Below are 26,552 nucleotides of genomic sequence, written 5' to 3'. Positions count from 1 at the left end.
TAATTATTGCAGATGGGTGATTCTTAAAAAAACAAAAAGGCATGGCCCAAACATGACCCCAAACTGGTTGAAGCAATTCAGCAAATGGGCAGATGGTTATGTGCCTAAAAAAAGAATGTCACATTTGTTACGTTGAAACATGAAGTCTTAACAACAGAATGTTGAAACAGTTGCAAAGCCAAGGTGCACTAAATAAAATTACCGAAGCAAACCTCGGTATGCTTTCAATCCATATGGCAAACTGCTAGACAGTGCTTAAGAAAATTATGCGTAATATTTAGCGACGTGGCAACATGAAGCAAACATAGCAGATGGAGTAACTGCTGCTATGTATACAGTATAGTCTTTTGATAATCCACTGTCAGAACAGCAGATAGAATTGTCTGTGGAATGTATCAATAGACATGAGAAAGATTTGCATAAAGTATGCTTAAAAAAATATGCCTCACAGTTTTTGATCGCCTGGCTATTTTGGTCGCCCTAAAAAAAACAAAAAAACCAAAACCATTGAGTAACCCACGGAAGAAAAAAATATATATGTGCATCCCTGTTCATAAATATAGAATGTCTATTCAGAGAAAGCAGAAGAGGACATTATTTAATATTACTTTGTCAGTTCATTGCAAACATCCTTATTTTTAGTTAAGAGCTGTTCATCCCCCGTCGCCACTGCAACACTTCTGCCCATCCTTCAAACTAAACTCTGTAGAGCTCTTCATGGGGAACAGGGATAACCTGCGGACAGTTTGTTAACAAGTGGACATGAGTGGTATAGGCTAGATTCGATACATGTGTCAAAACGTTACAGATGCAGTGTACATGTGTATGCTTAAAATGTTCTGCATGTTTATATCAACTTATGTTCTAAATGGGATAAGAAAGCTTATTGTTTAGAGGAAATGTTTGGCACAATACTCAACATGAACATGCCTATTGCATTTACAACTTACAATATTTTAGAAGACAATATTTAATTTCCCATTACTTAAAAAGTGAACTTGTGATGTATCACAATCACCATGATTGTCATATGAGGAAAAGACTAATGTTTTAAATGAACTGAAAAGCAAACAAGAAATTGTCTTTTGAACAGCTCTTTTTAGTTTAAACCTTTACTGGGTACAGAGACCGCTTTCGGCCAATAGTCTAAACAGGCAAAAACAGCACAACTCTGTTACTGTTAAAATATTAACCAAATCAGTTCCAAAACACCCAAATTATATCACGGACCCCCTACAGTCAAGCGACAGACCCCCAAGTGTCCGTGGACCCCACTTTGAGAACCACTGGTTTAGTTTATTGGCCGAACGCCCTTTAAAGTATCCGAGTGAATCCTCAATTTCTTGACTTCAGGATTATTTGTTGCCTATCCTAGCTAATTTGGGGTATAATGTGAGGCAAACCCAGAACTCTTAGGCATACAGAAAAAAAACAAAAACAAAAAACAAAAACAACTACAAACAATTTTGAGTGTTTAATGATGCACGTTATTGGAAAGTGGGAAGAAATCGGAGTACAACGCTTTTCTTGTTTTGTCTTAGTGCAAGGAAATCTTGGAAATTTTCTTGCAGCAGATGTTACTATTGCAAGGAAATTTCCATGTTTTGTATGCTTAAATGAACCCAGACAAGAGGATAACATACACTCCCCTTGCAGACACTCACAAACATTCACCCCATAAACGGAATAGTGGTGTTAAAACATCTTTGATACAGCTACTGTATTAATACATTGATTTGGTGGAGAAAAAAAAAATCACTTCTTTCCTCAATCTTGCTCAGCCTGAAAAGCGGTCTCCCAAAAAAGCTTTCCAGCTGCAGCAGTGCATTTCTCTGCTCACTGGCTCTCCAGATGGCAAGTACCTTTATTGCTCAGCATCCCGGTCTCTGGCTGCAAGAGCTCTTCTGCGCTCCACTGAACAGAAGCAGACACACTTTCTCGCTCTACTTTTAATGGTCTTAATTTGAAACACATGATCAAGACAGCACAACAGTGGAGCGATAAGGACACATCTTGTCCTGATCTGATTATCTTCTAATGATACAATTATTGTTGATTGGGCACAAATGCTGAATGCATTTATAGGGGATATAGCGGTGTAAGATGCTGCCGGGAAACAAATATACCTATTTTCATTCATACATCCATTTTCTAGCGCCGCTTTTCCTCACTCGGCTTGCTGGTGCCGATCTCGGCTATCTACGGGCAGTAGGCAATGATCCTAAAACACAAAAATAGAAGGTTTCATTTTTATCAATCATCTAATGATTGTAGTTCTTTGACACAATTGTGAAACATTTGATTTTAAATCAGATAATCAGTTGACATTTGAAAACACGTATACAATTTATACATATGCCATCATTTGATGTAAAACGATGTATCATAATGCTATCGTTGTTGCAAACAATTGAATAAGAAGTTAATCAAACTGAAAGTATATTTTTCATAATTATCATGGAAATCGTAATTCCCAAAATATACTTTTTTTCTCAAAAAATGAAGGCCAAATATATGGGTGCGTCTTACTAACGGTAACTTAAAGAATAGATTTTTTTTCTTTCATTCAACACCATTTGAGGAAGCTTGATCTGTCAGCCACATAAGCCAGGTTTTGATGCACAGATGTGCATTTTTATATCAGCCGTCTTCTTACACAAAAAAATTACCGTAACGGAATAAGAGGGTGGACGTCAGTTGGTTGTTAGCAGCGAGTGCATGTTGCAGCTAGCAGCTGCTCGTGTTAGCTGAGGTTGTTATGGCATTATTTTCAAAAAAAGAAGTGAGCAGACTGAACCATCGTCCGAGTCCATCCTTGTACACATTCTGGACTGTTACGGTAAGGACCATGTAAAAGTTTTGAATTCTCCAGCTGACAAGCAAGTTAGATTTGCAGCCGAGTTTTCCGGTCACTGAACACGGAAACTTATTCAATTTGACTCGTTTATTAATTGGTATCTTTTGTCATATCCACACCATCTTAAACTTATATTTATTTGGGGTATTTATGCAAAAATGAACTCGAGCTATGTCGTGAGTTCAAGTGCATTAAAATTTACATGGCAAGGGATTCAAAATACCAGAATTTCAGCCCAAAATTAAGGGGGCATCTTGTACACAGGTGTGCCTTACATTTGAGAATTACGGTAAATGTTGATAATTGTTTACATACTTTCCCAGAAATAAAACTTTGACAGAACGAGATGTAAGTGGCCATCTTACCCACATTTTTTTTTTCACAATTTCCCATTAAGTCATTTATGTTTAAAATAAGTTGGTTGATGCATACCATTCAAATAAAGACACACACAATGGCTTACACTGACTGTGAAGCAGTCCAGGGTGTTGCCCGCCTGCTGCTCGATGACGGCTGGGATAGCAGCTAGCCAGTGATCATAGGATGAGAAGCAAAAGAAATGGATGGATAAATGGGTTGAATAAATCAATAAAATATCAACATTTAACAGTCTGCTCTGATCTAGGGAAATGGTGGATATTAAATTTTGCTCCGTCCAGTAACCACAAAAAGAATTATGGACAGGGGGCAGCTTACCCAAGAGTGTATGTATGGGTGTGCGGGTGTGCGTGTGTGTGTGTATGTGGACTCACAAATATACTATATATATTATAGTGTACTCAAGCAATGCCAACTAGCAGCTAATTTATAGTTGAGGCTGCGCTAAACGCTGGCAACCGCATCATACAATAAAATGGATTCCAATTCATATTTGATACAGATGTTCCAATGCGGTATTTCCTTTTATAACCAGGAAGCAGGAATAGCACCTTGGAGAATCAAGATGGCAGACACCTGTAAAGGTGGGGGAGAACATCCTGGCCAAGATTTTCTAAATCTAGATTGACAAACTAGTGATGGTCAACCAGCCTGATATAGTAGTGGTGGATAAACATCAGAAGACAGCAAGTCAAAGATTCTAGAAATTTTATTGTCCCATTTATAGTAGTATAGTATTATACCACACAGGGAAATTCTTTAAATGTGAGGGAAAAAAGAGTGCTGAGGTCACAGTCCCCAACTGTGATGAACGTAGCGTGCAGCTATTGAGCTCATGTTTGCTAATGTCCGGTCTCCCCGGCAAACAGCGTGCACTTCCAGCTCAACCCAGAGTCTGGTGCATCCCCCGCCAGCCAGGCCCCAGCGAAAGTGAAAAACACAACACTCACACACAACTCAAACACAACAGGATAAATACCAGTCTGGGTTCTCAGATCGCAGGAGAAGGGAGCAGTAAGAAGAAGAGGAAAGCAGCAAACAGACAGACCCATTGACAAAATGCTTGCGTGTATAAATGTGTTTTTAGTCGGGATTTAAACATTTCTACTGAGGTGGTTGCACGAACTTCCATAAGTAAGGGATTCCAGAGTGCCGGTGCGTGATTGGAAAAAGCCCTTGATCCCGCCGACTTCTTTTCAACCCACGGGGTCGTTAACAAACTGGCATTTTGTGACCGAAGTTGCTGGGACGGAACATACGGTGATACTAAGTCGACAAGATAGGAAGGAGCTAAACATATACAAGTCGCATATACGAGTGAAAACAGACCGTGAAAGGTCATAAAAAAGAGAGAGCCATGCATTTAATTTGCACTGCTTTTTCCAAGATTGCCTCCATTGTACCATCCTGACCTCTATGTACTACCTAACCTAACCTCTATGTAAACATATTAATCATATTAAACCAGCTGTCAAATCGCCTTCTCTTGTCACGATTATGCCAACCAAAGTATTTCGATCCTGCACAACACAAAGAATGTTATTTATTATTGTCTGCTTAAGTACAAGCCATAAAAGTGACTTGTGTGTGGCAGAATGATCTGTAATGCGTGTGAGGATGCCATATTTTTCTTTCATGCATGAGACTGCCAATTCACAAAAACAATGCCGTGATTTTACAATCCCTCTCAATTATCATGACGCTTAATACCACTGATACTTTCTCAACAGTATTTACAAATTCAGACAGGCAAGACATTTTTACCGTAATTCAAGATTCATTGTCAATGTCGGCTTCAACTGGCAAATACTGTCGGTCACATTTGGAATGTAAGCAAATACTGCATGACATCAAATAGTTTAGCACTGTGACCATAACTTCTTAATTTCAGCATTTGACATTTATTGTTCAAAAAGAAAAGCAACAAACTACAGTATGAAACAAGATGCAGGAGTATTTACCTTTCTAGTTAACGGATTCTTACAAAATTACAAACTATAATGTCTTGTTAACGTTGAAAAATAGAGCATACTGACTGCTGATGGAGAACAGCATGTCTGTAAAACTTTCACATGCACCATGAATAACCCATAGGGACCTTATGATGCCACGGATAAATAAATAAAAAGTCCTGCTGAGACCCATGCGTTTTTTTTTGTTTGTTTGTTTGTTTGTGCAAGAGAATGTCTCTTGTGTATATCCCTTTCATTGTAGAACTTTCACTAATGATGTGGGCTAAAGAATTGTGTGAATTGCATCCTAGCCAGCACTGTTTGCTCATAGTTTTTATATTTAGAAGACAGAGCTGAGTTTCTTTATAAACAGTAGCCTTTGTGTCTCAAACAAGTAATCAGCAGGGTTAGTTTTTACTGTGCTTGTGTGAGCAATTTGTGCATCTTAGAAAACGTATAATTTTCTTCATGACTGTATACATACCCTTATACAATGATTTCACATAGAATTCAAATGGAGCTGAAGAGAGTCATTTAATAACATCAAGTGTACTTTCCATTTTATACAAAAAAGATGCGTCGTTTGAATGCAACAACAAGTGTATTAAACACAGTGGCGTCCTTGCATTTCACACGTAGGCCTTCAGTGATCTTCTACTTTGTCCAACTTGAAAAAATACCCCTCACAATAACATCATTTTTTTATAGCACGTCTGGAGAAATCACATACAGAAGCACACCTACGCATTACCGGGCCTAGCATTACCTTAATCGTGTACGACACAGGCTATTTTCCAGAGGATTTAAACATCAATATACCTTCATCAGCAATTAAAACGTATCATTACACTATGTGTGATATCCCTTAATTCAATGTGAATGAAATAAAATTACAAAAACATAAAAAAAAAGAATAAAATGATTGTACTTACCAAAACAGCTGTCCCCCAAAACACTTATTTCAACACAAAATCTGTTCTTCTTTCTTTCCTCAAGTAGACTTCAATGACTTGGTAATATTTTCCTCTTCTTCAGCTATTGTGATTTTTCTGCTATAGGTCCCCGGGTCTGGCTCTGGTGAAGGCTATAATGCTGATCAACCAAAATACATTGTGTAGCTTGGTTGATCTGCATAGCTCTGCCTCCCATCCAATCCATCCAATCACAGGGTGCGTACATGTCACATTCAACGTGAGGTCTTCTGGCTGGCCTTACTGTCACCAACTCCTGATCGAATTGGCTGCCACAACTGTATTAACAATATGTGCCTGTTCACCTACAGTGCACAGACGCCTGCACTTGTGATTCTGAAGGCCTCGGGCAGATTTCATACAGCCTGGCGACACAAGTTAGCTAAATTATGAAAAACTACAACACTGGAATAAGAGTAACCAAATGGATTTAATATGACAAGACAAGAACAGATGTAGCTGTATATGGAGAATATATATATATATATATATATATATATATATATATATATATATATATATATATATATATATATATATATATATATTACATTCAAAATGAAAGTGACTTTTATATGTTAGGCCAGCAGGGACTGCCTTGCTCGCCCTGAGGGTCCACCACTTATTAAACATAATTTCCATACTAGCAAGTCCTGAAAACTGCTTGAACATTGTGTGGTACTGTGGCAGACAGGTTTGCATGTCTGTGTCGTGTGGGCCTTCTCAGGTTTCCTCTCACATTCCAGAAAACATGCACGATAGGTGTATTGGACACACTAAATTGGCCAAAAAGGTGGATGGATAGGTGCTTTAAAATGAGATAAAAATTGTCACGTTTGTTATAACCACAGTCTTCACTGACTTACTTGTATGCAACATTCACTCTAATGAGCAAAGTGACATGAATTTTCACGTTCGGTGTGAATGTAAGGTTAGATACACACTGCAAGGCTTAATGCTCAACATCGACATTTTGTGAGGTTATTCACACTTCTGAATAAATGCGACCCGCATGTGGCTGGTGTTTGAACGCTGTTCAACTGCAAACTGTCCTGCATGCACATCAAGGACAACATAACATCTCAGACAGCAAGTGTGTTTAATGTGTTTATGTAAGAATCTAGCAATGTTGAAATGGCTGTCAGAGCATCCAGAATATTTTCAATCTGTTTAATTTAAGGAGTACATTAAGGAGGGGAATTATGAGGTTTTTTGTCATGGCATTTTGTGCAGTGCCAGCAATGTCTCACTCGCTCCAAGCGCTCACGCAGCAAAAGTGAAAGAGGGAAGAGACAGTGTGACAAAACACACCTCACTTTCCCTTCATTGAGTTGCCTTCACCTATTTGTTTTTTCTAACCTGCTTGCATCCTTTTGAGCACAAAATTGTGACCTTTGTATCTTGTTCGTTACTTCCGGGTTGGATGAATGCAACCTAGTCGTTCAGACTGAAGTCACATGTCAAAAGATCGGATCCGTAGCAGATTTAGTACCACAAACCCAAGTGGCCCCGGGTCGCATTAATAAAAAAAAAAAAAAAAAAAAATCAAATCTGTGTCGCTCACACTGCCATCAAAAGATCCGATTACTGGTCGGATTGAGACAAAAAAATCAGAAATGGGTTACTTCAGGCGCAGTTCAACTCAGTTTTTAAGATTTTTTTTTTCTACCTGACTAATTAACTAGCATGTAAACAGTTCCATTATTTGTTCACCAACAAGCAACTGGTTTTCATTATTGTTGGATTTTGCTTGATATATGGAGTATCGAATGAGATGTGTGTTTAGTTGTGACACTCATTTAAGCCTAAAAATGCCACTTTGAACTTTGCCAATCCTTATATTAGTAATCAGGGTGAGTCACTTGGTACTCAGATTTAAAAATAAATTTAATAACACATACACACTGAAATGTCCTCCCAAGACAACAACAATTAGTTTGGACAGACTTCAAGAAACATGTTGTTCGCTATTCTTGAGTAAACATTTGCAATTAAGTCAGTCATCAAATCCCTTGGCTCATGTGGCTGATTTATCTGTGTGAGAGGGAAACTATGAAGCATACTGTGTGACAGCTCAGTGGTTTTAAAATCTAAGATGTCAAGTCAGTGACGAATTGAGGGGGTAGAGGCTGTGCCTGCTGGTCCATATGTCACTTTCCAAAGAGATGAGGTATCCTGCTTGCCTCAATGTTACATCAATCCAAATTCTCCAGCGGGGAACTATTTTGTCCAGAAGTTAGAGAAAATTCAGGGCAAATCAGGTGCTCTTTGATTTCTGTGTATCACTTTCAACTTCTTGACAAAGGTTTGGGACCATTACTGTTGCAAAAAAAAAAAAAAAATACCAATGCATGTTTTAATCCACTAATATGTATGAAGAATCCATATCTGTAAACACGCTGAAAATTGTGTAGCATAAATCCAGAAATGTGTGGTTGATGTCACAAATCTAAAATGAGAACCCACAAATACAGTACGTAATGAGAGTCACAAATATCTAATATAAATCTGCAAATGTGTTAATAATCAATGGTCCTCAACCAACGGTCCCCGGCCCGCTACCGGTCCGTGAATCAACCAGCACTGGGCCATGTGCGCCGCACCCGAAATAATGATGTTTTGGAACTGATTTAGTTTAACAGTTGATTTATTTGTGCTTTATTTGGCGCCATCTCTGGCCGCTACATTTTGTAGTGAGAAGGATGGAATGAATTAATTTAGAGCAGTCCGTATATATATATATATATATATATATATATATATATGCTGGGCGATAACATTTATATATTGCAATATGACGTTCAGTTTCCCATATACCGCATATTGGTTTTGAAACATCCTATTTTCGTAATATTTAGTTTAGTTTTGTTTATTTTATTTTTTTTTATCAACCCACTCCGAAGTAGCTTTCATATCTTGATTTTTCTCATATTATAAATCATGTTTTACATGGAAATCCTTCCAAGCGCTCGAAAAACACCACAGTACATTACCTTTCGAGTGAGGTGATGTTCCAAACAGCAGAAAAATAAAACCTTATGATACAAAGGTAGTATTTTGCCATTGTAGTCATATCTGCAGCTTGCGCACAGTCTACAAGTCACGCATAGTAATTGTTGGCTCCTGTACGTGTTCCCGAGAAGTGCAATAATATTCGACATCTTGCAGTTTCACCGTACGTATTTGATAAATTATTAGAATAGATTTTACTCCACTCCACTTTTTTTTTTTTTTTTTTTTTTACAAACATTGCCCAATAAATCGCAATATATTACAATACAATTTTAAACCACAATACCCAGCACTAGTCACAACCATTACACTTTGAAATCAATATACACAATCCTCAGAAGTCTGCCCGAAGAGAAAACTGCTGCCAACCCAGGAATTTTTAGTAGGACTCCGGTGGTCTGAATAAGTTTATACCAAGCAACACAACAGTCTCCAAACACCCATTTACAAATTCCCACACGCATTTGTGACTGTGTTTGGCAGGACTGAAACAAAAGTCACAGGTATGAACCATTCAATCAAGAGGCCTATTCTATAGAGATTGCAAAATTATAGATCTACTAACACATTCAATGTTGGGTTTACACGAACACATCAATGAACACATTTGCAGATTTACATGACACATTTGTGGTTCTTATTATGCATTTGTGGATTCTTGCCACACATTTGCAACTTTAGTCACACATTTGTGATTTCATTTGTGGATCCTCATTACACATTTTTGACTATGGTTACGATATTGATGCTTTGTACATATTTATGGACAAAAATGTGCAGTTGTAAGTCATTTTGCTACAATAATGGCCCCATACAAATAATTACGAATAGAAGACAGATGCTATTCCTCATTCCCAAGGACAAATGGAAAGAAAGCAGTGGCCTCCTCACATCTCTTAAAAGCCCTCAAGTCATTCACTCTACGTTTTAAACAATTAGCTGAGGTTTCATGACAATTGATAAGACGTGTTCCCAGTACTGAATGACCACTTGTCTGTTTAATGGGAGCAAGCACAAAGGTCAAATAATCTGTTTTGTGAGGCTGGTTCTTCAGTTAGTATTTTGAAGATGAAAATAATACAAAAGGGTATCATAGAAACTAGAGATACATTTGATTTTTTTATTTGTTGTCCTCTTTCAGAAATATATTAAAGAAGGCTGGAGAATCAGGATAAAATGGTCATTCCTTTATTTAGTGCCCCCCTATATTGACCATTTGCATATACCTATAATAGACGTTAAAGTTTTAGCATTGCCTTTATTAGGATGTCACTCAATTTAAAATATAAAATGGAATATTCCATTCATGCATGTTTTTTTTTTTTTCTGACAAACAAATTACAGGCGTGAATTGTTCTTTCAACATCTAACTGAACACACCAAAAGGAGCAGCAACGCCACCTCTTCAATTGTTCCTCGTCTTTGTTTCTTTCCTTTGGAATTTAAAATCAATTTTGACATGCTCACACTCTTATCAGGGGTCATACCCATAAATTTACCTCCTGACCACACTGAAAACAAGCAGCACCAATCAGCCAAAGAAGGGTTATTTGGTATTATCATTTGTAGTCATTTTAATTGGGCATTGCTTTCCATTTTAATCTTTGATGGCTTTTTTTATGTTAGCAGTTTGGGAATCACTTGAAATTTGTTCATTTGACCATACCAGATTTTATCTGGAATTTATGTAATATTTTGTCATGTAATATGTTCCCTGTTTTCATTTTGACACTCCCCCAGTTTGTCTGTTTATCTAGAAGTTTCAATATTTACAATTGTCATTGGTAAAGAGTTCCATTAAGTACGGCGGCATTTTCATTGGATTGAGGACGCAAAAGAAATAAGTCCATAAAATATAAATAAGGGTACCGTGCTGTGAAAAAAAAGTATATTCTTCACCTCACATTGAAGCCCAAACACAACTTCCTTTTAGTAAAGTGAAGATCTATTCCAAAGGTGACACACTAAATGCATCTAATTTTCACCACAGTCCACCACTGACTATATAGCGATCGCTCGAGTATTGAATGAAGATAAAATGAGAAATCAGCAGTGGTACCAGAATAAGTTCATGCCTTAATTTGAGACTGCAACTTCGCATGTTATTATTTTTTTTAATTACATTCATCTTCTATTCACAACTCTATAAAAAAAAAAAAAAAACCTGGCCTTATTTTGAATTGTTCAGTATGAAACCAAAGAACTGTTGAGCGTAGCATTTCCATATTTAACAATTGTTGGAATAACTCTTGCATCTTGCACAAAAGGCGCCCAAGGTTTTTAACATTTTTAATTGGATTTGCACTGCATGATGAGTGCCCAGTCCTATATTTATTTATTGGGGTGTAGGTAGGGATCGCTTGTATTTTCAGTTCTCTATATACATACGGGGGGAGTTTAGGGGAAGCTGAACTTCCCTTGCTGTCTTCGATCCACTATCACTGCTATGCTTAACATTAAAACGTAGTTTTGTCTGGATCGAAGCGTAGTGATCATTAGTAATCATTGTGCTTTTTAACCATTCTCTCCACCTCTAACATGATAATAAGTAGACCTTTTTTTTTTTTTTATAAACCTAGTGTAAGCAATCACATATTTTAATTTGTATTACAAAAAGTGACTTTATTTCAGTTCCAAATGGTATGAATTATTCTATCCCTTCTTAATTGGTGAGTTGGAGCAAAATATTACGTGTGTTCAATGCTTGAATGGGGAGTGGTTGATGAGAATGTTTTCTAACTATAACTTTTTTTATATCTCTACAGCTGTACAGCTCGTTAGACTTTGGAAGAAAATGGCAGCTTGTTCATGAACATGTTACCCCTACTAGATTCTATTGGTGAGTCAACATTGACACATCTTTGCTTCACTTTACTCTCTCCATTCCTTTCCTCTAATGTTCTGCTTATGCGAGAATGCTGAGGCCCTTGCTTGTGTTCTGTGTTAAGTTTTAAGTGTGATGATGCTTGCAAGCAGCATGATTGACTGGTGATGCTGCTTCATGTTTGCTAATTTGATAGAGAGATTTATCATAAAAGTGCACATTATATTTCATATTTGAAGCATCTTAAATTATCCCAGATCTTGCTCACAATTGGTATCTAAATAATGAACTAATAAAAGATACTAACGAAAGGTTTTGCACAACAGTCTTTGCCTCCAAGACATTTCGTGTTGCCTCAAGTAAAAAGCTATGCCCATTTTGTGACACATGCTGGATATTAACAGGGGCCGTGGTGTCCATTTGTCATCCAGATCAGAGTGTATACAGTATATCCGTTTACACCAGTGTGCTACCCAACATTTACAAGGCCAAGGTAAATATTTAAATTGAAAAACACCCCACTCTACTGTACTCTAATTCGCATGACAACATTACACTACAAAAAAGAGGATGCAGGGATTAATTCTAGATTTTTTGCCTTACAGTGTAAGGGCACCGATTTGATCTATTTGTAATAAATAATTTTAATGCATAGTGAATTTGAACTATTATACTTGGGACATCTGATATTCTCTCGCTGCACACTAATGTGCAACGGCAGACTTGTTGGGAATCAGTTGTTTTTACCAGCGGTCACCAGCGTTTTGTAACAGGAAAACTACTTCTTTTGTATTAATTAACACTTGTACAGTATTTTGATCATTTATAGTTCATTTTTTTCCATATCATTCTTGCAGTATATTAGACAATTTATAGCACACTCATGGTAGTGTGATAACTAAGTTCTCATGCCATTTTGAACTTTGACATGTTGCCACTACCTGGGTGAAATTTCAGCTCTCTGGTGCCTTCTTTTGATGCATTCTCTTTGATGTAAAGGGCAAAGAGTTGTACAAAATACTGCACTCGAGTTAAAGTGAATTGATACCAATTTGATGAGCATGTATTAAATAAGTTTCCTTCTAATTAATGATATTTATTCTGAAAAATACAGTCATGTAAATGGTTTCTCACAATAACTTGGAGACAATATAAACATCAATTGACATATTCTAATTCCATAAAGCTCTGTTTTATAAAATCATAGTTTCTACAACATTCCCTGAAAATCATATCCCATCACTGGTGAGGTTTTTCTTGAACAGGCCCGCAGGCTGCTAATGTGGTCCTTGGGGTCTACATCGGGCACCAAGTCAATCAAGCCATGAAGTGTTGTGAAAATAGTTTGTTCATTCGGTTGAATTTACAGCCATATATTCTTCATTCACTCCAAAAATGTTTGTGCATGACCATCTTATGTAAAATAGTCTTGTGATTTGTCATCTTCACCCAGGTCTGTGTCAGGTCTAGACAAGGAATCAGATCTTGTCCACATGGAGGCCCATACATCAGATGGAAGTGAGTTTATATTACACACGCTTGAATCATAATAATAATAATAATAATAATAATAACAATAATAATAAGCTAATTATCAGCATTGCTGAACACCAACTACCGTATATACGTGTGTAACCGTCAGGCTGTGATTTTATTTGTGGCATGAACTGACTATGGCATTCAAGTGCTTATTTGAATCCACTAAATGGAGAAGGAATTTGACAAAGTCAGACGGTATCAAAAAGACAATCACTCTAAAACACACACAAGAGAATGAGTGAGCGTGAAACTGGTCGGATTACAATTTAACATCACGATCAAACTCATTGAAAACTGGCTGTAAAGGTTAGGCTTTCTGTTTCGACTTTAACTGTTTCTTCGACTGACTCGTGGCCATAATGGCCCTCGTTCCTTCCCAGACCTTGCTTGACGGCATTTATGTCAATGTCATAAGGAAATAAAGAAGGTCTCACACTTACAGTATTTCCAATATACAGGCGTGCAGTATGTTACGTGCAGAGCGCAGATGTGTACAGAAGCCAACAGGAATTACCCATTCCCTGGATACATTGATGTCAGTTCATTGGTGGTTCAGGATGACTACATATTCATACAGGTGGGTTGCTTTTTCATTTTGGATGTATTGATTTATTTGTATCAATAAGGGCCAAAAGTCATGAATGTAAGAATGTAAGTTTATTTTAGTTTAGGGTCATGCAAAATTCTTCCTGTGATTTGGGGTTCTGCTTTCTCCCTAATTTGCGGTCTGATGCGACAGCATGCTAGTCAACAAACAATTCAAGAGAAAGTGTTCACCGTTTTTTTTTACAGCAGCCCAAAGTGCTATCAATGTGAATGTCAATTTTATATTTGTTTGTTAGTTCCTCAGTGTGAACTGTTGGAGCTGTTGCAGTGTCTTCATTATACAGCAACAATTATCGCCTTTCGTATCTTGAATTTTCCTTCATAACAACAGACATAATTTTTCCAAAGAGGTGTTTTGTAACCTAAAATTTTGAGAACGAGAAATATGTAAGTAGATGTACGGTAGCAGACAATATCCAATATACAGTACTGTATATTGTCTGAACAACACAGAATGACGGAAAACAATTTTTCTTGTTCCCCAAACTATTCAATGGGGTGCATAAAAGGAGTCCTTAAAAAAATTACTTGCAATACCTTTACGAAAAGAAGAGCTGATAGAGGTGAGCCTTCTTGCTACTTTGGATCATTTACCGCTGGATACACCATGGATTCCTGGAACAAGTTGAAAAAGAGTTTGCCTATCGAGCTTGTCCAAAGAGTGTGTGGAAGAAATTTACATTATTGAAATCCTGATGACATGGATTCTCCTTATTGGACTTTGTTGGGTCCTGATTTTTCACAAAATTATACAGATGGGCACGACTGGATTTGAAAGAAAAGTCACAAGCTAAGCACTTCCGGTTGACTACACGGTCTGCCTGTCCCCAAAACATCTGCTACCTTTCGTTGGTTCTTGATTTTTCACAAAATTATTTAGATGGGCACCACTGGATTTGAATGAATGAAGAGTCACAAGCTAAACACTCATGGTCGACGACACGGTCTGCATGTCCCCAAAACATCTGCTACCTGGACTTTTCCCCAGAAATTCTGCTTGATGCTGCGTTTGCAACACCCACAGGCCCGCAGGCTTACTGCAGCTTGCGAGCCATAGGTGTTTTACACACACCAATACTACATTTCCCACAATGCAATGGTGGGACGCCTAAGCGGGAGGCGGCTTCATTTCATTCTTCATTAGAGACAATAGCTAGCAGAACAGCAAAAGTCAACTTTCAGATTCCCATAAAAAATGGCAAAATCAAAGGTGGACACTGAGAACTGGGGTTTCAAACCAGGTGCGAGTTGGTTGGATTACATTTTCAGGTTGCTGGAAAACCTGTGTGGTGTGGTGGTAATGAAGCAGTATAATGTGAGACGGCATCATGAAACGAAACACGCAAAGACAAGAATATGAACATAAAGGCTGCGGAAGGTGGAAGAATTAAAACAAGGTTTTAAATCCCGGCAGACTGTTCAGAAAAGCGATCAACGCAAAGCAAAACTTGAGCTTATGCCATATGAAGAGTAATTGCGATAAAATAAGAATTTTTCAGTTTTACACTGTGACTTGTTGCAAAGAAGTAGTTAACAATTGTTGAAAGTTGACTTCTTTTTCTTTTACAGGATACAGTTTTAGGTATACTTTTACAACATTCATAGATGATAATATTATTTAGAGTCAGCAGCAGTGTATTTTTTCCAGAACATCATGATTTCATCTATCATCTATTATTTTATCAATTATTATGGGCAAGTGAGGTTTCATACATTTATTTTTATCAGAAAAAGCCAGTTTCATTACAACATCAGTTTTGTCCCGTCTAACTTTTTCTGTTGGTGTTTGTTAAAGAGATGCTCATGTTGTTTTATTGTACTCTCAGCGGTGGAGAATCAATCATAACAATTATTATTATTTCTTTTTTATAAAGTTCAAACTGCCTCTGGTTATCTTGCTATCGATCGCCTGCTCTTTCCCGTGATTGCATGCAGAACTGTTCAGCAGTTTTTAACAAATAGCCTATGTTTCTGCAAGGGCGTAGTGGCCAGGGGCATGTTTTTCTTTTTTTTTTTTTTTTTTTAGTAATAGTTTGAATGTATTGCTATTTACTATTATGACTGAGTTTGACAGTTCTCAGGGAAGCTTTTCCTAAAACAAATCTTAATCAAATATTATTTAGCTAAATGGCTGATGTGTGAAGGTGCACGTTCACGTCGCTGTTGGTGTAGTTTGGCTTGCATGGCTCTTGGGTCAATTACCATATTGTAGACACTTTACATTGTTGATGCATCACAAGATTTTTTTTAGAGCCTGAAGTTTTTGTTTGTTTGGTATGAGTATCGGAACCTATATTGGTCTGAGCTTTAGTCAAACTGCTTCTCTCTGACTGGCTGGCTAACATAACACACGTTATGCTGGCTGGCTGGATGGATGGGAGCCTGGTGGGTGACCAACCCAGAAGTGTGCTGACTTATAGAAAAGAATACCTTCATTCTTGACTGAAAGTTACCCAGAATGCACTAATATGGCTGTATCTAATGGGGATGCAGGTGTTTAAAGAGTTGGAGTTGGATTTAGGGTGACTGTGACTCATTCATTAACCAAAGGGACACTTGTTCAAATCCCGCTCCGAGATATGTTTTGTTGTATCCTTGGGCATGATGCCTCGGCCACCATGCCTCCATCAGCCTGCCCCAGGGCAGCTGTGTCTACACAACGTAGTTTACCACCACTGATGTATGAATGCGTGATCCATCCATCTTCTACCGCTACATTCCGGGATCGGGTCACGGGGGCAGCAGCATGAGCAGGGTGGCACAGACTTCCTTCTCCCTGACCACTTTGGCCAGCTCCTCCGGGAGGATCCCCAAGCGTTCCCAGGCCAGCCGAGAGACAGTCCCTCCAGCGTGTCCTGGGTCGTCCCTGGGGCCTCCTCCCTGGCTCCTCTCAACATGGAGGAACAGCGGCTTGACGCTGAACCCCTCCCGGATGACCGAGCCTCTCACCCTATCTCTAAGAGAGAGCCCAGACACCCTGCGGCGGAAACTCAATTTGTCCGCTTGTATCTTGTTCTTTCGATCACGACTCACAGCTCATGACCATGGGTGAGGGTAGGATTGTAGATGGACCGGTAAATTGAGAGCTTTGCCTTTTGGCTCAAGTCTTTTGTCACCATAACAGACTGGTACAGCGTCTGCAACGCTGCAGACGCTGCCTGATCCGTCTGTTGATCTCCCGTTCCATCCTACCCTTACTCGTGAAAAGACCCCAAGATACGTAAACTTGTCCATTTAGGGTAGGACCTCATCCCCGACCCAAAGAGGGCAGTCCACCCTTTTCCCGCCCGAGGATTATGGTCTCGGATTTAGAGGTGCTGATCTTCATCCCAGCCGCTTCACACTCGGCTGTGAACCACTTCGGTGAGAGTTGGAGGTCATGATGTGAGGAGGCCAACAACACCACATCATCTGCAAATAGCAGTAATGCAATGCTGAGACCCCACAAGGGTTGTGTGTTGAGAAGTTATCATGATAGCCTTACTCTTTGCGTGCATGTAGCTCATTTAGCTTAAATGGTGGCCCGGGTTGCAACTTTCAACCATATGAAAACTGTCACAGTCTGCCAGGTCAAGTCAATTCACACTCTCTCACCTGTCTGTCAGTTTGCATTCACTTTCAATCGGTCTAACCACCACCTGGTGTAACAATAACTCATACTGAATATAAGCCTGCCTGCCCTGCTCCAGCACCAGATTGTCTTCACCATGCAACCCTTTACTGCCCACCTTGTTTGACTGTCCATCTGGTTAAACACCATGCCCGCACTCGACAACTCGAATTCCTGCTTGCCCGTTAAGAAGACCCATTTCTTCCATCTAACCAAGATTCTGCCTGTTCCTAACAAATATTTGCATCAGACTGACCCTGTCAATCTTGTTCCCCTACCTGGCATGTTTGTGCTTGAGTCCTCAAGAAAACCTCAGTCCTCCTCTTCGTATCAAGTGTTTCACCTCCCCAACCCCTGAACATTGCCTCAAGACATTCCCCATACCATGCCATCCTCCCCAGTTGCTCATCTGATATTTCTCATGCTCTTAGCAAACAAATCAGTCACTCAGCACAATTGTCTGTCTCTGCAGGCTCTTGGGTCCAGCCTTTGCTCATGATAGAAAACACAAAAAATACTTGTGCTGCGTAAAAGCATCATTACATTGGTGAATCGTTGACAGGTGGCCACCATTTGCCAAGCGCTCCCACATTTTTGGTGAGCTCTTTGATGTGAAGCCTTAAAAAAAAAATTATGGACTGAGCACTGACTGATGCAAGTTTATGGGTGTCCAATATTTTGCCAAATATTCTAACCTTAAGTCAACATCTAATGCCAACAAGAATAACTGTAACTGAAATAATATAAATTCCCAAATGCATATACCTGGCTAATATTTAGTGGCTAGCTTACACAGCTCCACATAGATAGCTCCATAGATACTTTTTGTTGGTATGTTACCTGAGTCTTGAGTACCCTTTGTTGTCATTCTCTCATGTCATTCTCAATCAACTACAAGTGGCAAAATGGGAACCCCTGAGATGGTTTGAAAAAAAAAAAAAAGATGAATTTGGTGCTTAATTCATATTTCACAAATGCAATGAAGTCTTTAGTGAGTGCAGAGAGAACAAATTGGAAACAAACCTTTTGAGGTTGACCTCTTTTTTTTTTTTCTTTGTCGCTTCAGCAAATACAGAGTTAAGTCAAACTGTTCCATTGTATACATTGGGAACAGCTCTTCTGGTCGCTGCATTTCCCAGACAGCACTTTCGGCTTACTTGTGGAACTTACATGTTTCCCTCCACTAAGAATAATTGGAGTATTGATTGTCCTAAGGCTTATTTACCAGTCCACTTTTGTATCCTTATATTGCCAGGACAGCATGCTTTGAAAGCAATTTCAGGGCATAGCTACCATTTCCCATTTGTCTTAAAATAAAGGTCCATTTGAAAACCAACAACATCGAAGATAAAAAGAATATAACAAGAAAAAACTAAGCAAATGCATCAAGGTTGAGATATTTTTCCGTTTGAAAAATCATTTGGACAGATCAGTCTGCACAAAGCATGACGCAAAACGTCAACGATTTGTGAAAAGACTCTTTTGTGTTATCTAATATTAAAAGATAGAGTTTATGTATTTTATATTTTACCACATTTATTGTTGTGAATAATACATTTTGTTTGTTATTTGTAAGAGACTTACTATTGATGTGACTGTGTTGTTGGAAATTAACTTTGCAAGTTGTCTGAAATGTTGCACAAACATCTCAAAATGTGTCATGGAGAAGAGAGATACAGTGTTGATGCTGCTATTTGGGGGAAACATGACAGGGGAATTTTATGAATGACAAGTATTTTAGTTCAGTAAAAAATATTATAATTATATAATTACATGAACAGAATATCAGTAGCTAATGTTTTATATTGTAAAGTTTTCATGTTTCTATGCAGTTTCTATGCAATTTTGGTAGTTTGATAACACCATGAAAAAAAAGGGAGCAGAATTCACAGTATCCTATTTTATTCTGTTTTAAAGGGAGGCAACATAAAATTAGGCTGTCTAGGTGCTGGTGCATACACATTATTCAGTTTGAAAAGCATGATAGTACAATAAATGTATGTTTGTGTCAGCTTGCCAATGACATGGCAACGTGTATAGTTGACACTCAGGAGAAAGGGACTGGGAGAAAAAGAAATGAAATGCAAAATGTCTTTGTAAAAATGACGGTAAATGTTCAATTTACAATGTACATGAAAATAGTGAAAAACTGGGGCTTAACGAATCTGCAGATCCAAATCCACCAGTGACTATGACTGTGACTATGTATTGGTCAACCATATCGAGGTTCACCATGCAAGATGACTTTTTTTTTTCTATTCACTCTTTTTTTTTCTTTCTATCCATTGACAAACAATAGAAGGGTTAGGGTCATACTCTACGTATATACTGTGGTTATGTACATCTGTGTATAGAGTTATGTACATCTGTGCACCAGAGGTGAGCAGTCGGTCTGTCAACGACAGAAGTTTGTTTTGCGTGCAGACCTCCAAATGACGAACATATTTTAAAACTGATAGATAGCTTCTTCTGCTGGCTCTCAACGTAGATGGACACTTTCTGCTTTGCTCCTTTCCTTCCCTTACTCCCTGCTTTCACTGTCTTTGTCCTGCGCTGTCTGTTGTGTCAACTATTATTGTCGCTTTCTACAATATTCATTGTTATCAGTAATGTTAACAAGCTGCTGGTCTTCTTTGGAGGGGATTGGGTGAGCGTACAACACTTAGACCCATGCGGCGAGTGAATCCAACTGCAACTTAGATGTGGTTGTGGATTTTTTGTGTGGCTGTCATCAGGGAGAAGTTGGCGTTTTGCCTCAAAGGAACTGATTGCTGATTTGGCTGAATGAAGCTCCATTCATAGTCTCATACTATGGACTCACGGCTGACCACACTGTTTGTCCGCCTGCTCCCAAAACAAATAGTATCTGGACCTTTGCTCCTGGTTATCATTTTTCCAGAGATTACAAGGCTGCCTGCCCCCCACCAACCATGTAGGTGAGGACTGATAAACAGACTGCATCTTTTCTAACTGGGGCAGTATGCTCAGAGTAAAAGCTGAAGGACACTCTTCCACAAACACGCCCATCGACTGTCACAAGTCAACACCTTTGCCGTTCCCGAATTCAATCAGCCTGACTGCTGCTTGTGAAAATGCCACACTTTACCATTTCCGGATGGGCCACGTCATGGTCCCCCCCTTTCTCCACTGTGTGTTTTTGTTGTCATGTGTGGTAATCTTTTTTCCAGGCTTGAGCCTTGCCCTCTTTTTGGGGCATGGCTGAAGACTCTTTTTTTTTTTTTTCTCCTCTATCACTCCCCATGTATCCCCATCACTGCTAAGTTATCTGAGCTTAGCGTAGCACCTTCTGACTGGCCCTGCCGTCTGTCTCCCCGTAAGTCAGTTGTAATTTATGTTTCTTGGATGGTTCGAGCTCATGAAGTAAAACTTTTCTTCCTTGTTCTTGTGCAGGTATAATGATAATAAAGGCTTATCTAAATACCTATCTACCCACCACCCTCAACAAACAAAGTTGCCTGTCTAGAAAGTTTTCAGCTTCTGAAAAAAGAGCAAGTGAAGGCCCAAGCTACGTGGAAGTAGTGTTCAAGCGAGTGGAAGAGAGACATACACATCTAGTTGAATGAATATGCTATATACACATAGCAGTTGAATGATTAATTTGAAATAAAATACATTCGAGTGATGTTAGTTTATTTCAAATCAACTATTTTATTTAAATATTGCACTGTATATTTATTCTTACTTTATACTACATATTTCAGTTTACATTTGATGTGTTCAATTAGAAATAATTAATGTATATGTTTATTGGTTAAGGGTTGGATTAATATTATACACATGTTTGTGATTTGTGACAAATGTACTATACATTTGTTAAAAATGTTTTTAGAATGTACAAAATGGCTATTTACCAACAGACTGAGAAATTATATATTTTCGAGCTACAATTTCAATACGGTGGTACCATAATATTCGTTTTTTGCTCAAAGTTATCATACAGTCAGAATCTGATATCCTCTCATGACAACTGGGGAGCATGGACGTGTAAACACAGCTTAAATAGGCAGCAAGCATCAATACATGCTCGCAGGAATAACTAGAACTAGTTCTTGAAAATAAGTATGCAGCAGCAGCAGCAGCAATCATGAGGAGAGACAGTAATAATGTATTGCGCTGAGAAACACTTTCGTCTCATTGAGATTACCAATTATGGCTGGGAGTTCAATGTTTGCACAAACTATGACTCAGGGAAAACTATGACACTGGGAGTTTCAAAGTCATAGTTTCAACAAGTGAAATTGTACATAATGTTGTTCAGCACATTCATTCGTAAGACCGAATGGCATCACCAAATATTAATAGTGGGCGATTGGAGTGTTGGACACGGATCCGAGTTGAACAGACATTCCAAAAATCTAGCTTGGTTGAAAATGAGCCACGGTAGAGAAGTTCGAAACAAGAGATCATTAAGAGGAAGAGGGTACTGTTCTTTACCATTATTTTATCGAGACCTTGATACTCGATGCAAACATGTGAACACTTTCTTTGAACCCTTGTCCTGGCTTCATCATGGTATCAGTGTACGACCAGACTCTCTATTGAGTATGCCACTGGATCCTCAGAACATGGAGCAATGTCAAAAAATCTATTACCATTGGGTTCCCAGAGGCCTCAATTGTTCCACGATGAAGATGACTATGCAAGCTTTTCGTCAAATTTGCATTGTGCAAAAGAAAAATTAAAAAAAGTGCCATAGGAAAAAAAGTCTGTGAGTATGTAACAGAGTGTCTGTTCATGTCTAACACCCAAGCTCTGTTGGCATTATTTGGAAAAAAAAGTGTTTATGGTTGTTTAAAAAAAAATACAATTACTTGCATGTATTTTATGTTGTAGCATGTAGACCTGTTGTAGACTGAATGTAGACCAAATAATGCAAAGCAGAGCAATATACTGTAAATATGTGCTTGTTTAATGGCTATTGTGGTTTTTATTCAGGGGTGCTTCTTTAGCCAGAAATTATGATTTCATCCATTATTTATTTAAAAATACAGTTTTCATGTAGTTACCAATTTCTTTGTGGATTTTTGTGCAGTCAATTTTATATAATATTCAGTTTTTTAATAAAGAGATGGATTGTTCTTTTGTTTGTGTTTACTGATTCATCAGTTGAAAAAAATAAGTGACAAATTAAATGATTATTAAAATAACGGTCTGTTTATAACCCTAATATTCAAAGGCTGTGTGTAATTGAGAATTTTTTCTAGGTGCCTACACCAGGAAGAGCCACTTATTATGTTTCCTACAAGAGAGACACATTCATCCAAATCAAACTTCCAAAATATTCCTTGCCAAAGGTAGGTTATTTTATTTTTTTATTTCATTTATTGTAACTTTGTGTTGGTTCAATTGAGTTCATTATGGCTACCAATGCATGCATACAGCAGTTAGCAAAAGTATGGGAACCCTTTCTGCTTACTTCGGTCATAAAAAGTCACACCAACAGAACAACACCTTTTTAATGGATGGAATGGTCATTGTTTCAATAACAAGCTCACTTTGTGTATTTAGTATGTTTGTGATTTTGGTTTTCAGTTGTATCCATTTGTTTAAGAGAAATCAGCAAATAAATTGCAAAACATGCCATAGGAATGAGCGATACGGCAATGCCCACATCCATCTTCCCATGAAGGGTCAAAAGGAGTCTGAAAAAATTCGAAATGCATCTGTATACAGTAGCAGTCGACAGTTGGCTAGTTAGCTTCGAGAAGTAGCATGCAAGCCAGAGAGTTACTCTTAAACTTGAACTTCCCGAAATGTATAAACACTACAGCCAATCACCACCAAAAATTCACATGCATATTACTACGCTTGTCCAATCAAACTTGTAAAAATATAACAAACATTAACAACAGGATTTGATCACAGATATATTTTCCCTGATAACAGTTCACACTCACTGTCAATAAAATGTGAAATATTGACATTTATTTCATATTATTTGAATATATTTTAACTGAATATAAAATAGTAATAACTACAGGGCAGTGCATTTAAATCGGTGTCCATTGAAAGTTGTAATGCTCATTACATCGCAGGTTGTTATACAGAACACAACGTGCAGTATACTGTGCAATTTGAGTGACTGTCTACATTCACAGCACATCATTGATCTATCTCATGACCACGTCCACAGGGTCCGCCTGCTCTAATCTCACCCTTCTCACCCCCTGGTCATAACTCTTTTTAATCTCTCCCTGCTCCTTGTAAGGATTTACACATTGTCAGCACAGATGAAAAGCAGGTATTTGCAGCAGTGCAAGAGTGGAACCAGAATGACACCTATAACCTCTACCTATCCGACACTAGAGGCATCTACTTCACCTTGGCCATGGAAAATGTCAAGACCACTAAGGGCATAGGAGAGAACCAGATGCTGGATTTGTATGAGGTAGGCTCCTATTGAAATTGGTCATAAATGCAAGAAAGTTCTCACTGATTGAATCTATGGGACGTCACAGGAACTATTATCGTCTTACTGCGATTTGGGACCTATCGTAAACCATCTGCACATGACTATTAAAATGAAAATTACTGGAACAGCTACATAAGTGCAGTTTCTACCGACCTTTTCTGGAGCTGAACGACTGCGTATCTGTCCTGAAACATTGCTGTTAAATTATACTTGATTAGGGCACACCAGTTTTACATCTCAACATTTTGCTCAGTGATCGGTCAGTGTTTCGACAAACAGATAATATTTATTTATATATAATTATTCAAAATTTTAATCCATACTAACCCTGGCACAGTCCTTTGTAGCTGTATAATAAACCCTTGGTTTAGTGAATAATTTCTACAAGTAATCCATTCCGGGCATTTAAAAGAAGAAATTTAAGAGTAACTAACTTTTGTAAGTGTCCGTGATAGAAGGTCCATCAATCCGGCAGTATTGACTATGGAGTATTGCAAAACTGACTTTGAATTTGTCAGAATCTTAATAATGAAATGCTTCATGTTCATTGGGAGAAATTGCGGCCAAGACCATATTCAATGCCATAGCATCATGTCACTGCCCCTGCAGACAAGTATGGCATCTTGACAAATAGGTTCTACTAGGTATTATAAGCATGCTTTAACCCTTTCACTCCCGCCGGGACATTGCGTCCACAACTTTTCAAAAAATCGTAGATGAAATGGTATCCCAGTGGTTCATTACACAACTATCTATGGATTCGGGTGGCATTTAGCAACTTTTCCATACACAACAAGCCAGTACTGGGCTGACTGTCAACAAGGTAGTTTGAGGAGAAATTGTACAATGTATTTAACCATCTAGTATTGTGAAAAAATATTGATATGTGCTATAAATGTGTCGTATTATAGATTAAACTGATGACTATATATTATGGGCGTTAAGTGATCATTTTCTCTTCTCTGGCATGTTTTTTGAACAAGTATCATGGTCTGTGGGATATACAGTTTCAGTGGTATTGGAAATCTTTTCACTAATTTTCCAAGTATACTAATAAACAAATCGATAACGAAATGGTTGATACAACCAGCCAAATGAAAAACTTTTTTTTCTTTTTTTTTGATAAACCATCAATATGCTCCCTTGTGAGCAGGTATGAAGCATCTTTCATTCGATGCTCATCTTTATAGGATCTCGCAATAGCGCAATCAAAGTTGTTATTTCTGATGTCTGCTTCATGCTCAGCAATCTGACGATGATTTGTTGTCCCACATCATGCCACATGGGCAGATGAGTACATAAAAGACATGAGTGGAAACACAATGAATAAACTCTTTTATTGTTGTTCCCTCAATGGGGATGGTTAAATGTTTTCATATCAGCTATATGCATTCTGTCCACATTTTGCACATCTGTAATTCTCAAACACTTATTCAGAAAGCCAGGTTTTTTTGGTGTAGGTTCAGGAGTACTCACTTGAGTACTCTCCAATATTTGTGGGTAATTTTCTCAACTTGTATCGAAAAAAAATCAATCCTTCGCTTCTTTTTCATCAAGATCCGTACAGACCCCTCATCAAAGCAGATGTTGCATTTAATTTATCCGCCTGTCAAACTCCCTCACCATGCTGCCCTCACTCGTAAACAATAACCCAGAGAAACCTTAGGCACTTTGGGCAAGAACTCATCCACAACCCATTGGACATTCCATCCTTTTTCGACTGAGGACCATGGTCACCACACGATCTGCAAAAAGCAGCAGTAATGCTGAGAGCAATTTGGACTCCCTCAGTGTCTGGCAGAGTTCTATCAGAGGAGTTTCAACTGTCACTTCCAGCAGAATTTCTCTCAGGTCCTGGGCGAGGCAAGGCGGAGTAGACAGACCATGTTCTGCACCTCCATTGTTGACCGACGTTGTGGCCATACGGGTAAGGTGGTCGGTGCCATTCATAGCGGCAATCTCTGAGCCTACTGATGAATGCATGTGGTAAGGGATGCTATCAAGCTGAAGAATGAGTCCTATCAGGCCTTTTTGACCTGTGGGACTCCGGTGGTAGCTCACAGGTACTAACTGGCGGTCGCCGAAGCAAAAACTCAGATGTGGGAGGAGTTCGGTGAGGCCATTGAAAACGATTTCTGGACAGCTTTGAGGAAATTCCGCCACCCAGCGTTTCAGGAGAGGGAAGCAGTGCACCATTAACACTGTGGACAGTGAAGATGGGGTACATGTGACCTTAGGACGCCAGGAGCCGGTGGGCCAAATACTTCGAAGACCATCTCCCACTGACACGTCTTCCTTTGAGGAAGTGGAGTCTGGAAACTCCGAGGTGGGCTGTCTTATCTCTGGATCTCTGATCCATTTGTGATCATT

At 38.5% G+C, this 26,552-nt stretch overlaps 1 protein-coding gene across 1 annotated transcript in view; it reads left to right on the top strand.

Annotated features, from left to right (window-relative positions):
- sorcs3a (sortilin related VPS10 domain containing receptor 3a) overlaps positions 1-26,552 on the top strand; it is a 182,053-nt gene that overhangs the window by 101,660 nt on the left and 53,841 nt on the right. The window contains exons 5-9 of the mRNA XM_088419860.1: positions 11,936-12,009; positions 13,448-13,512; positions 13,992-14,110; positions 22,975-23,064; positions 23,979-24,158. Coding sequence (XP_088275986.1) covers positions 11,936-12,009; positions 13,448-13,512; positions 13,992-14,110; positions 22,975-23,064; positions 23,979-24,158 — 528 coding nt within the window. The remainder of the gene's footprint in view (positions 1-11,935; positions 12,010-13,447; positions 13,513-13,991; positions 14,111-22,974; positions 23,065-23,978; positions 24,159-26,552) is intronic.

The sequence above is a fragment of the Hippichthys cyanospilos genome, chromosome 7 (genome assembly GCF_059441005.1).
Source record: "Hippichthys cyanospilos isolate Australia breed blue-spotted pipefish chromosome 7, RoL_Hcya_1.0, whole genome shotgun sequence".
NCBI lineage: Eukaryota > Metazoa > Chordata > Actinopteri > Syngnathiformes > Syngnathidae > Hippichthys > Hippichthys cyanospilos.
The sequence above is the reverse complement of the archived record's forward strand: the minus strand, read 5'-3'. Positions and strand labels throughout refer to the sequence as shown.